Genomic DNA, 13638 nt, shown 5'->3' with positions numbered 1-13638 from the left:
CGAGTTCAAGGAGTCAAGTACTGTGTCTGGATAATTTTATGACCATTAATAACATTTGTAGCTGTGCAAGCTTAGATTGGTGATAAGGTTAATTAAATTTCATGCCTCAGGGCACAGGACAAATTTCTGCAGGAGTCAAGAAGGAATTTTCATCCCATACATGAAACTGCATAATTGGCCATGGCCATTATGCATATCGTTAAGGTATGGAGTTTTGCTGGTGGATGGTGGGATAATGCCAGCCTAGGCATAGATGATCCTTCCTTTTTCAGTATATGCAGGACTTCATTTTCAAATAAGAAACTGGAGAACTAAATTGTGACAAGCGGCAGAATATGGAAAATTTGTCGCTTTCTGGGTGAAATGATGCATAGGATTTAACAGTAGGTGGATCTTTTTGGTGGTATTTAGGTCTGCATTTGTTCTCACAAGCTCAGTTTTGTACATCTGTCCTGTTGCTTGAGGAAATCATTCTCAGGCAGATCCTCTTCACCCAGCATATCCAGCTTCAACACACACACACACACACACACACACACACACACAGCTAATTAACATAGTGAAAATCCCTCATCCCTGCAGCAATCTTTCAAGTGCGATAGGATTCCAGGCTTGACAAGCTAACTCTGCAGGCTCATGCATAATTTTAACTACCACAGTAGCACATTAATTGCCCACTCATAAATTTCAGAAAGGAAGATGCATAAATACATCATAACTGTTTGTCGAGACTCGAGGTCAATCCGCAGATGCACACACAGACAAAAATGAACTGCTGTAATGACATTTTTACTGTTTGCTGCTTTAGTTTCCTTCTGAAAACAACTGCCAATGCGCATGGAATACAAATGGAAAGGCAGGATGCATTGGCTTAGGCAAGCTGAAACTTTTAAGTTTACCCACACCCTCCTCCACCCTTAAAAAGAAAGGAAATAACAATGAAAATCAATACTGCAGCAGATTGTATTTCTAGATCTTAGTAGTAAGACAAAGAGCTGGAAACCTATTCAGTTCTTTCCAAAGTCTAAGAGGAAGTTGTGGGGAAAAACCTCAGCTAAAGCTATTTAGGATTATGAATGTCACCCACACGTGCTAATTTAATGACTTACCTATCCAAGCTCCCAACTCTGGCGACTAGATATAGGAGACTTCCAATAGCAAGGCTGCCTAGCACAAGGAGCTTCTGTCTCAGCAACGCCTGCTGTTTGAATAGCATGGCCCTCCATCAATCTTCAGGACTTCTTCAGTCTGCAGGGAGCAGAATACATAAACCACTCATGAGCAAGTGGCAATATACAGGCTAATGTTTATTAACAGGCAGTCAATCAATTCCTACAAGTGATTAACCCACACTTGCATCTTTCTCTCCCTCCCCCTCTCACTCACAAGAAAAGCAGACAACATGTTTATGTAGTGAGACGGTTTGGGCAGTGCTTCTAAATTCCAGCGCTACCAAATTCAGGGGGTTCTTGGGTTTCGAGTCCTTGAACATTCAGCAGAATGGAGATAGAGGTGGGTGCCATTGTAAGCATGTCAATTTCACCTGAATAATGTTGGATACAGAACATTCTTTTTGCAAACTCATTCACTAGCAGTTTTCTGACATCCACATGCCCAACGGGAGAGGAACGGGCATGAAAGTGTGTAAGCAAGGTTTACAACAGTCGCTTCCTTGGGAGAAAAATTAGATATAAATGAAGGAACCTGGCTACACACTCTCATGCTCCTGTTTCCCTGCCTCTGGACGTCTTTTCTTTGGGGATAAATCAGATGTTACAATGGCACAGTTTGTGTGAATATGTGGGTTGTGCCAAACTAATATGATATGGTGTGATTTGTAGCAGAGCACGGATTGACAGGTGAAGCTGCTGAACCATCTGTTTCCCAGAAACCACTTGTCCTGAGCCTCTTATACTTTCAGTTAAGATTTCCCATTTCAAAACCCCAGTGGATATTCTCTGAGAAGGCTAGAAGAAACAGGAGGGGGTTTGTGGGGTGGGGAAGCATGGGGCTCAGGGAGAGAGAATGGTTTAGATCTCCACTTATCCTGCACTTTTTATCCCACCCAACCCCATGGTTAAATGCTAAATTCAGCAGTGACCCAAATGTAAACAATGGCTCTCCCATCATAACATCTAGTTTGCTCCTTCGCTAGATGGAAAAACCAAACAGGTAAGACTGCAAACTCAGAAAACATGAGCTGGTTTAGAAAAGGGACATGGAATGAAATGGAAAAGTCTGTCAAATAGCTGGTTCTTCAGATGATCTAATCTTTGAGTAAAAACTACATCTGGCAAGAGAGTGAGATCGTACATTCCCATGCCTCCCGCCACATATACCTATATTACTTCTGGGCTCGCTCATAGGTGTGTTTTGACCAGTTAGTTGACCAGGAATGCATGTGGGATATGAGTGTGTGGTTTAGGCCTACAGTATATGCAAAGATCTTTTGTAAACATTACAAACAAGCAGACAAGTATGGTAGGAACAGAAGTTAGATAGACATGACCAGTGCATAGGAGGGGCAGAGATCATATTGTTCTTCCACTGTGTGCAGTCTATTGCCTAAATAGTTCTATGGAAAATTCCTTCAGCACGGGCCACCAAACCTCTAGAGAACCTAAGTGGGTATTATTTCAGTTATTCAAGGTTACTTACAGTGCTGAATTCTTGCATCTAATGAACGTGTGAACTAACTCTAGGCAACCATGGTTTTGAATATTTTAATCTAAAGAGACAGATCATACCCCAAGCTTTATTTTGGTTGAAAACACTGTGGGGTTTGCTTTCGTTCTGCAATAAAATCTAAGGCCCTGTCTTGAAAGATGCATGGAGAAAAAGTGGCACATTTCCCCTGAACAACTAAGTAGACAAGGATTTTAAGGGATTTTCACAAAGCTGTACAATACGCCTTAGACAAAGCTAGGATTTGAACTTGGTTCTCAAGAATTCTAGTTTGAGCATTAGCCACAAGATGATACTCTCTTTTTTATTTCTCTTCCTACAGTCTTTTTTTAAAATCCCTTGCATTTTTTTTTTTTGCTAAAATAGGTGATTTTTTTTCCTTTGAGATTTTTAGTAGTGAAGATATACCATTGCCAAAAATTATGATTGAGAATATTGCAACAAAAAAACCCTACACATGACAGCTTGAAATGTGTGTACCTCTATAATCCCAATGATTTTAATTAAATTCTTTAATTTTAAGAATGGTTGTTACAATGGTATTAAGACCAGAGAATGCTTATAGTTTTATAGCTTTTAATCTAATACTACTGATATCACAAAAGAACATCAACACAAAAGTTACAATTTTGGAGGAGATGGTTCTGATTTGAGTTCTCAAGACTGCAGTCCTATAGAAATTTAGCTGAACTTAACAGAAGTTACTGCAGAGTAGGCAAGCACAAGATGGTCCTGTAACAAACTTGAAATCCCATTCTTTATGTTGAAAATAAGCTTGTTTAAGTGTTTCTTTTCATGTATCAATATGAGGACTTCAATGCTCATTAATATCTGCAGACTTTGTCAGGAACGCAGGCAGCCACAGATGACAGCAAAAAAATACATGAAAAGACAATTTATTGTCTCTAAATTTTCAAGGTTATATCCAACTAAGCTTTACTCAGAGGAGACTCGCTGAAATAAGTGAATCTAAGTAATGACTATAGATTTAAATTGGTCTACTCAGACTATGATTCACTGGCTTCGACCCATAGTCTTTAGTGTCTTTCAGGTAACAGGAGGGGAACAGATACTTTTCCATCAGATAAATAAGCAATCTTTCTCGGAGCTTCCCCCAATGTTTTAATTGCACATAATGATACAACCATCATCTAGCTAGCAGCAAATTTAATGATTTACACAGAACACTTGCAAACAAGCTGCTTAAAAGTGAATTGCAACTCAACTGTCTTTCACTGAAGTCATTCCAATATTTTTAAATTCTTTGTCAAACAGCCCTTGTGAATTCACATTAGAAATGTTCACACATGCATGGATTGGAGTAATGGATCCAAAGGATTTGTGCAGGCCTGGTTAGGAAGGCAGTAAGAATTTCTTCAAAAAGCTGATGCTCTTTTACAATTCCTTACCATTCCAACCTCTTTTATGGTGCAATTTGATCCCATAAGGCATTATCTTTTTAAGTGTGCCTGTCTCAGATATAAGAAGAAATCAAATTTCAATTTTGTGAAATTGTTTGCATGATCATCTTTAAGTTGGAAAAGTTTGGATGACATCCCCCCACCCCCTGACTTAAGTAAGTTTACTTGGACAAAGTCTGAAATCCAGTTTATGGAAGTGGCATGGTTGTTGCTGGAAACTGTTCTCCCATGGTCCATGCAACTTATCATATAGAAGACTTCCCATAGAATATTTTCTTATTAGTTCTGCAGACACTGGCATGGAAATATTCCATTAGGTAACTGCTTAACATGCAAACCCATAACTCAAATTATGACACCTGTGTGGAGCCCCAATGATGGGAAAGGTTTTTTTTTCCCCTGCAGCAAACATGGTTTTGCTATAATATATGAACCAGCTCTGAGAACTTGATTTAACAATAACAATTACTGTAAATAATTGACAAAAAGACAAAAGGAAGATTCATAGACTCTGAACACCTGCTCCCTAATAGCTAATTACTGGCGTAACTGAATTTGTCTCTTATTTTTATTTTGCATGTTGGTCCTCACCAACTATTCTAGTGAGTGAAAGATGCTTATGTATTTTTAAAATGGGAGTTAATGCAAAAAAAAAAAACAACCCCAATACATTCTGGTAAGTTAGATATAAAATAATAAATGTATCTTTCAATCTGTGTTTAAGTCTTAAACTGCTATAACAGTTTAAGTTTGTTTTATGCTCTTTTGTCATATTGTATTGTGCCACATTTTAAAACAAACATCCTGAGAACCAGCTGACAGGGAGGTTGTCTATAAATAAAAGGCTTAAATCATTTTTGACTCAAGAAAGGCCCTATGTCTTGCTTGACATGTTTTGCATGTACATAATACCTTGATTCTGTGGGTGGTTTCTTTTATAGAAAAATGTGTGATATATATACAGTGGTACCCCGGGTTAAGTACTTAATTCATTCCGGAGGTCCGTTCTTAACCTGAAACTGTTCTTAACCGCCAGAGCATGATTTCTGTTCTCATCCTGAAGCAAAGTTCTTAACCTGCAGCACTATTTCTAGGTTAGCTGAGTCTGTAACCTGAAGCGTATGTAACCTGAGGTACCACTGTACAATCATTTGCCTTGTATCAAAGAGTTTGCCTAACTCTTAGTAGCTTGGTCAGTATTCAAGGAATGCACTGTGTATTAGAAGCAAGAAGCATAACAAATTAGAGGGGCTATTAAAGTATGAAGCAGGGAATGTCTGGCCAAGGTAGGCATCTGAGAATGTATGAGTAATCTGCTGCAATCTTCAAGGGGGTTGGAAAATTTTCTACACCTGAGCTCCTCTTTTCTTATTAGGGTGATAAATTTGAAAAATGTTGCAAACTGCTGTGTAAGAACAAGACAAAGAGGAAAGGAATTATGAACTGTGGAATAATAATTTATCAGTCCCAGATGGTATTTTTTCTAAAAAAAACCACCACCTGAAATAAGAAATTGCATAAGTTCCTGTACCTTAAATTATACAAGATGGCTATCAAGTATCTAGTGTAACACCAATGGGCTTTATATCCTCAATAAATATTTCACAGGCAACCCAGGAAACTACAGGGCTAAACTGACACCACTGAAAAGAATCACTTTTGCTGTTGTGTGTGTGCGTTTGTGTGCGTGGATAGCTTCCCTGCCTTGTTGCCTATAGGAAGGACTTCTTCACTACAGATAGGCAGGTAAGTAGTCCATTCAGAAGCCTGGAGAGATGCATAAAATATGTGAGTCACCTGTATGCATGGTTAACACTATATTTTCTTCTTTTGCAGTCTGAGTAGTATAGCTTGATTAAAATACATATCTTTACCCTTTCTCATTTTTGTAACTGCATCTCATTTGGTAATGAGTGGTTGTTGCAGATACGGTAGGATCAGGATAGCATTTTGGCCAACTTGAATGCCAAAGTTGACACAGCAACATTTGTGCCTTATATACCACCTCCCTCCCCCTCCCAATGCCTTTGTCTTTCCTTGGCAGTGATATGCCTCATACACTCAGGTAGCGTGATTGTTTCAGATTAATTAAAATCTGGGAGCCGTTTCAGTCTTGCTATCCTTGGTAGTATTTTAAAGAAACAGACGTGCGGAATTCAGTAAGACTTGGAAATGTTAATATATGTTGAATTCACTGAGGAGGAAGCTAACACCAAAATCATTCATGCTGGAAATGTGTTTTAATGCTACATTGCAACTGCAGCAATAGCTAGGTGGATTCTCCTCATATTACTTTGTCAGCACACAAATGGTCACATTGTATGGTTCTAGAAGGGACAAAACCAGAGGACTTACCATCTGTATAAGAATTTAAAGCATATGGAATGTTTAGTAGCAGAAATCTAAGCTCTTATTTTCAGAAGGAATTAACAGAGTACAGTGGTACCTCAGGTTAAGTACTTAATTCGTTCCGGAGGTCCACTCTTAACCTGAAACTGTTCTTAACCTGAAGCACCTCTTTAGCTAATGGGGCCTCCTGTTGCTGCCACACCGCTGGAGCACAATTTCTGTTCTCATCCTGAAGCAAAGTTCTTAACCCGAGGTAATATTTCTGGGTTAGCGGAGTCTGTAACCTGAAGCGTATGTAACCCGAGGTACCACTGTAGAGCAATAAAGACTAGTATTGCTAGGTTGGCTAGGGAGGGAGGACATCGCTCACCTGCATTCTGAACACTGAGCATCACTGTCTGTTCCTGAGAGCAAAAGGAGCATGGCAGCAGAGCCAGTCAGACACTCCTGCCACCACAGCTGTACTGTACTGAACTCCTGGCACCTCACCACTCTCCTCAGGAACTGACAGCAATGTTTGAGGTTTGGAAGGCAGGTCAGCAATGTCGCTTTGCCTGGTTCACCCCACAAACCTCTATTGCTGTGCTGAAAATTTCCTGGACCATTCTTCATCAACTAATGTCGCCTTCCCACTTCCCACCTGTTTTTGTGGTCTGGCTCTTCGGCAATTCGTTGGGCCTCTTACACTCCCTTTTCAGAAACTGGTATTTGATTGTGCAATTTTCTCTCTCCACACCATCTATTTTAAATGAACTAAGAAGTTTTCTACTGTTCAAAATACGTTTATGTCCTTCAAACTATTCCATAAATAACTGCCTGCTAATACTGTGGCTATCTGAGGAAGTCAAGATCCTCTACATCAATCTGAAGAGTCTCTGAGCCAATCAGGGTAGCAGGATGACAGGCAAGAAGAGGGTAGAAGATGCCAATTGGGATCCAAAGGTTCACATTTAGGAGCAGGAGGGTCGCAAAGTCCAGGGGGCAGGTTTGTGAGTAGCACAGTCAGCAGCAGGGACTGCTAGCAAGCAAGCAAGCAACTGCAAGGACTCTATTCCTCATGCTTATGAATAATTTGAAATGCTTGGTATTCTGTCTTGGAGCTGCAAACCGTGATGTTATTGGATGGCAGTTTTAGTCTGTTGGCTCTTCAAACAGGTACCTCTAGGGAGATGGATAGCCTTAGGTGGCTGACTAGATAGGGATAAGATGTGAAATTGAAGCAGAAGAAAAAGTGGTTCTGCCAATTTGCCAAATAAATCACAGGAACCGGAAAGAAGCAGTAAGATCTGAGTTGTGCACCCCACAGCCGTTGACAGCTCCCTAGCAATATCTATTAGCAAAAATCCCTCTGGCTTCATTTTATCAAATGGTTTGTTGCATCATGCAACATAGCCTGAGCTGCTGTGATGTCATGGGATGATCATGGAACAAATATAGCAGTAGACAATCCTTTTACAGGAATCGCTTAAATATCACTTGTTAGAAATATACAGGATAGCTCTTCTTTAAAAAAAAAAGCTCTAGAAAAACCAGTCACATAAGAATGACGTGTTCTTTTCTCCTGTCCATTTGTTGGGTTTAACATTTGGAATGTATGGGGGTTCTAGACAGAACTGACACCCTATAGTGCAAAAGTCGAAGTGAAAAGAAAACCATCTCATTCAGATTTATCAAGTGGCTCTTACTGTTTTCTCTCTTTGTTTCCTTCTTTAAGCATAACATAAGAATTGTTGTGAATAAAAAGGGTGTAAGTTTATAAATTATACACAGCTATAGAGCTTATTACTGATCTGTGCTCATCCTCTTGAGAATCACTGCAGGAAATGCTTTGAGCAAATTCCAAATTTTGAAATGGGTTCTCCATTTCTGTATCTCATTCAGCTTTTGATATTGGGCATACATTATTTATCATAGCTCACCACTCTTTCGTCAGCTTGAGCTGTCCTCTGGCACCATGTCGGCAGAATGATGTTCATTTTGCATTTGCAATTACCAAACTTAAAAGAAAGTCAGTTAATCCTGCCTCTGTTAAGCTCTCTCATTTAACAGATTGTTAAGGGCTGAGATGTGAACAGAATACCACTGTGACCCAGAATTCTAATTATTCTTTTAATCTTGCCATTTCAGTGGAATATGTAAGTATATGTTTATATAAGAAATACTGCCTTTTCTTCTAAAGAAGGGGATAAAAGGTTTTTGCTCCCCCCAACACCACATCATAAAATTGTCATTAGAGCCCCAGTGAATTATACGCTGTTCTACCAATTCCAGAGTAGTTTCAGCTATCAAACAGTTTAAGACAATCTCCTTGAAAGTAATTCCAATGCAGTTCCATTAGGAGTGTCCCAGCAGTTTGTGCATGGCCCTGCTTCTCAATTACCTCACCTTGAGAAATGTGAAAGAACCACCTAGTCAGTTCTCTCCCAATAAATAAAATATATGCCTGAGAAAATCCTGGTTTTTTCTGGTTGACTTCCTCTCCTGTTAGTCCCTTGCTGCGCTTGTCTCATCCTTCTGCCCTTTGCTCTGCCTGGTCACTGACACTGAAGTAAGTGCTGGCTACCAAAAGGCCTCTGGAGATCAAAAAAGCCTTTTATTTTGGACATGAAGATGCTGGCATTTGTTTCAAGAGAGATCCAACCCAGTTCGCAGCTGACAACTGAAGTGATTTGTTTACTCCTCGACAAATGTCAGATGCGAGACATTAGTTCCTCTTCTTGTCTTTGGCACATCCCAATCTAAAGTCATTTACAAGAGTAGAAACAGATGGTTTGGGGTGGGAAATGTTGGAAGTGACCATGGGTTGACCCTGGACCAATTAGTTCAAAACATACATTGGGAGCCAACATACATTGGGAGCCAACGAAGCAAAATGAAGGAAGCTGCCTTATAGCCTTATAGCAAATCAGAGTAGGAGCAGAGATGTAGCTCAGTGCTAGAGCATCTGCTTTGCATGCAAAAGCTCTCAGGTTCAATCCCCATCACTTCTAGGTAGGACTGCAAAAGACCCCTGTCTGAAATCCTAGAAAGTTGCTGTCAATCACTGTAGACAGCTCTGCGCTATATAGATCACTGCTCTCACTGTATTTAAGGCGGCTTCTAAAGTTCCTGCTATTTGTTCATATAATCAAGTATTATCTGCTCTAATTGACAGTGGCTGTTTAGGCTCTAAGGCAGAGGTCTTTTACATCTCCTGCTGCTATGTTTGTTAATCACCTCGAGACTAATGTGAAAAGCAATTAACAACAACAACATGTGGCCATCTTAACTGAAAATGTCAAGAATTGAACAGATCACCTTCTCTTTTCAATGCATTCTGCTCTACCAGTTACCCAGGGTCCCTCCCACACTCATGCCAATCTGTGGTACAGGATGTTATGCATAGTTGTTCAATTCACGGTACCCATGTTCTTCTGACCTCAACTCTCTTCTTTTCATGCTTTCCTCAACATTATTACATTGGCTAGCGAGAATGCACACAGCCTGACACGTAAGTCCAACTTGGTGGAAGTGGTTCAAAGTTCATGCACTGGAGCTCACACTGGCACAACACACATTTAATTATCATTATCATATAAGCAGGTAGGACAAGAGCTACAAACTTCAAAAGTGAAAACCATATTCTCCAGTGTCAGGGCCAGATTAAGACCTTTTGAAGCCCTAAGAACTTAAAAGATTTTGGTGCCCCCATATATAACTAATATAAACAATAATAAACTGTAAATAAAATTTTGTTTTTTGAAGTAAAACAAAACCTACAGTAAGATGGAAAATAATGTTTATATTTGTATACTTCATTTGACAAATTTTATCCAACATTTTTAAATTGCAAAGTCTTTGTTCAGATCCTCAAACCTAATCTTACATAACACATCTCCTTCTAAATTTAGTGGAGATAAGGTATCCAGGCCAGCCTGTCTTGTTGCATACTTGTTCTGTTGGGGTTTTTCATATACTTCAACTGTGAAAATTAATGCTCAGATGAACAATTTGGGACCTTTAATGTTAAAAACCCAGCGACAGAACATTTCTGTGGTGCCCCCTTTCCTTTGATGCCCTGAGCACATGCTTATTTTGCTTAATGGTTAATCCAGCCCTGCCCATTGTCTTAATTTACATTAATGGAGAGCATTGACTGAGGTATATTGATTTCAGTGGGCTTACTCTGTGTATGACTAGCACTGGATATCACTCACTGTACATATACCAGCAGCAGTTTCTCTTTTAGTAATCCTTGCCATCACATCAAATCTCCAAGTGTGTAAACTCAGCAAAGTTTAAGTAGTAGTGGAAATTCTGTGCTAACAGCTCCGGAGAAGAAATTACACGGTATAGGTGCATGCCTAGACAATCTGGGTCTAATCCCTCTTGATCACAATCTGTTATCTATAATCAGATAATAAAAACTTGATAAATAGCACAGCCTGCTAATTACAGTTCATAGCATTTCATTTTCTTGCTTTAAATGAATTTAAAGAAATACTAAATGATTGTAAACAAATGATATTTCATGGTTAAGCTACCTTTAATTGAGTTACACAATTTATTGGGGGCAGGGGAATCTTAAGTTCATTGTTTAAGTCAGGAGATGCATATTTTCAGCCTTGTTGCATTACTGACTGGAGCTGTCCTTTTTAGCAGAGTGCCAATTAAGATCTAGTTAAAATGTGTACTTTAAAACCTGTACCATGTTTAACTAATAATGAGACCAATTAATTCATTAATGCTTTCAGCACAAACCAAGAAGGATCTGAACGCAGGCATTCTGAATTAGTGAGCTTTTATCATTATGAGAATGCCAGTGACTAAAATGTTTTGCCCAGCAGCATTTTATATATAAACTTAATTGTTAATTCGCTTGCACTTTTGTGCATCTCTTAGTTTTAACGTTGCAGTAAAGCACTTACAAAAAGGTTGGCCACAGTGAGATTGCCATTGTTCCTTTTCTATGTACAGGGTTGGATGTAAAAATTACATAAGGAGAACAGCTGTTAAGCTTAGCCTTTGAACAAACAGATGATAATGCAATTGAGCCAGCTTTCAGCAAAGAGAGGTCACTCCACATTCATGCTTTAGACCAAAATATGGATAAGTCAACTTATTCAGTATTTGAATTCCAGTGTGCACATGATATGCTACTTTAATATGTGTTCCTATGAGTTTCCTAGATGCTTGTTGCTTTCGTGCTGCCTGTGTCAGTGTGAAGTTAAAGGAATTTGAGATAACTGGATGACTTCCTCCTGCATATTGCTCTTCTGTGTATAGGTTGCATATCAGCCTGGGCAGCCCCAAATCATTCAACTCCAATTTCCTTCCTCTCCTTGGGGATAAGACTGCTGTCTCACTGCCAAGAAGAATTGACCACAACTGCCTCTCCCTGCCAGCTACTGCAACTGATTGCACTGAATCCTCAGCTGGGACTAGGAATGCACTGAACTGAGCCCAACCGGAATAGCTGTTTTCAGCGTATGATGACAGATCTGATTGAAATTCGCAGTGAGAGTGTAATTCATTCTCTCTCTATCTCTCCCCATACCCCACCGCCCAAACTACCTTACAGAATAGCAGAGTCAAAGTCAACATAACTTACATTTCCAATGCACTTATTACTCTAGGTCATTTTTAAACTGTTGGGTCCTATCGTAGGGGCTTGTCTTTTCTACAAACGGTGCCTGCTTGGTTATGGCTAAGCAAAGATATGACAAGCGTACCCCAGAATGGGTTTGATCCATAGAACCCATTTGATCCATTTTCAGTGAAAATTAAGGACATCCTTGTGCATGCAAATCTTTGGAGCTACCATTCACAACTAATGTCACTTCCAGACTACCTGTTTATTGAGTATTCATCTTTACTCTTTTTTCAGGGAGATTAGACAATGCTGGCAATTTAATGAGCATCCATTTTGTTTACAGGGATGATGCTAGACTACGTTGCATCAAAGCAAGTGGCACTGGACTCGGGAATCTTTTGGGGAAGGAGGTTTGTTGCACAAGGCCTTCCAATCAACTATAACTTTGCAAGCTGAATTTGCCAGTATGTGACCAAATCCCACTTGAAAATAGTGACAGTCTGGAAGCTTATTGGTCTACTGTGTGCCTTCCCTACACAGTTTCCTGTGCCCTACATTTGAAACTCACAAATTTAGCCATTAAAAATAAGCATTATCCACTAAAATAGTGAGTTTTCTTTTACTTTAATGCCACAAGTAGTCAAGCTTCATGCAAGATGCTAGCCCCCATGCAGATAAAGTCGTTGGACTTAAGTCCCACTAGAATCCATGGTTTTAAACGAGTTGTGGCAAATGGTTCCATTGATTTCAGTGGGATTTGGGCAACAAATCTATTTGTCCTTACCTAAGAGTAACTCACTTGAACTAAAGGAAGACTCCTGAAAAGACATGCAAAGAACTGCCCTGTTAAATGCAATTCATCTTGAATTGGGACCATTAGCTAGCATCAGTGCTAAAATCAGTGACAGATAATGCATGCTGTTTGCACCACACTGAACATCTACATTTGGAAACTCTGCATCTACATATGGAAGTACCCTTCCTGTTGATATTTAGATATGAGTGACTTAATTTTACAGGCATGGCTTATTAGTTTGCTTTGTAATCACATAAAATTCTGACAATGATTATCCCAATTGACTCAAAACATCCTTTGCATAGCAGAGTAAATAAATATAGTAGGAAGGCTTTTTCTTCTCAAACGATTGCTCCAAGTCCCTAATGAGCATGCTAAGTTATTTCACAAGCTCTTCACTATTCTAAAATCTTTAATGATCCCATCATTATAATTTCTCGTTTCCCTTGCAGTAAAGGACATGGATAAATGCAAGTCTCTCCAATGCTATAGCTGAAAACAACTTTAAGGAAAACTGCCAACACTTTCTGTATTGTATTCATATAGTTGATCAAATTTATTGTGAGTCAGGGTGGTATGGTGAGCAGAATGCTGAGTTGGGATACAAATGACCCCGGATTGAAACCTTTCTTAGCTTTAATGCCACTGGGTGATCTTGAATAAATCACAGCCTCTCAGTCTGTCTTAGCTCACAGTGATGTTCGAGAATAAATAGAAAAGCAATTGTAAAAACACACTCTGTACAGTGAAAAGTCTTGTTCCAATTGAGAAATAATTACAATTGTATTTGGGGGCCAGGGCGGTCGCCACCTAGT

At 39.4% G+C, this 13638-nt stretch overlaps 1 protein-coding gene and 1 long non-coding RNA gene across 10 annotated transcripts in view; one reads left to right on the top strand and one right to left on the bottom strand.

Annotated features, from left to right (window-relative positions):
- Window positions 1-13638, bottom strand: part of HS3ST5 (heparan sulfate-glucosamine 3-sulfotransferase 5) — a 137892-nt gene that overhangs the window by 3470 nt on the left and 120784 nt on the right. For 7 of the 8 annotated variants that reach the window (XM_081905750.1, XM_081905751.1, XM_081905744.1 and 4 more), the window contains one exon: window positions 1110-1248. In XM_081905750.1, coding sequence (XP_081761876.1) covers window positions 1110-1216 — 107 coding nt within the window. In that variant the 5' untranslated portion in view covers window positions 1217-1248. Of the gene's footprint in view, window positions 1-1109; window positions 1249-1386; window positions 1544-13638 lie in introns of all 8 variants that reach the window. The other variant, XM_081905749.1, reaches the window with a different exon arrangement.
- LOC309366867 overlaps window positions 1-13638 on the top strand; it is a 60291-nt gene that overhangs the window by 30883 nt on the left and 15770 nt on the right. For both annotated transcript variants that reach the window (XR_014166898.1, XR_014166899.1), the window contains exon 3: window positions 5715-5852. This is a non-coding gene — a long non-coding RNA (uncharacterized lncRNA). The remainder of the gene's footprint in view (window positions 1-5714; window positions 5853-13638) is intronic.

The sequence above is a fragment of the Podarcis melisellensis genome (genome assembly GCF_964234715.1).
Source record: "Podarcis melisellensis genome assembly, chromosome: 3".
Lineage (NCBI taxonomy): Eukaryota > Metazoa > Chordata > Lepidosauria > Squamata > Lacertidae > Podarcis > Podarcis melisellensis.
The sequence above is the reverse complement of the archived record's forward strand: the minus strand, read 5'-3'. Positions and strand labels throughout refer to the sequence as shown.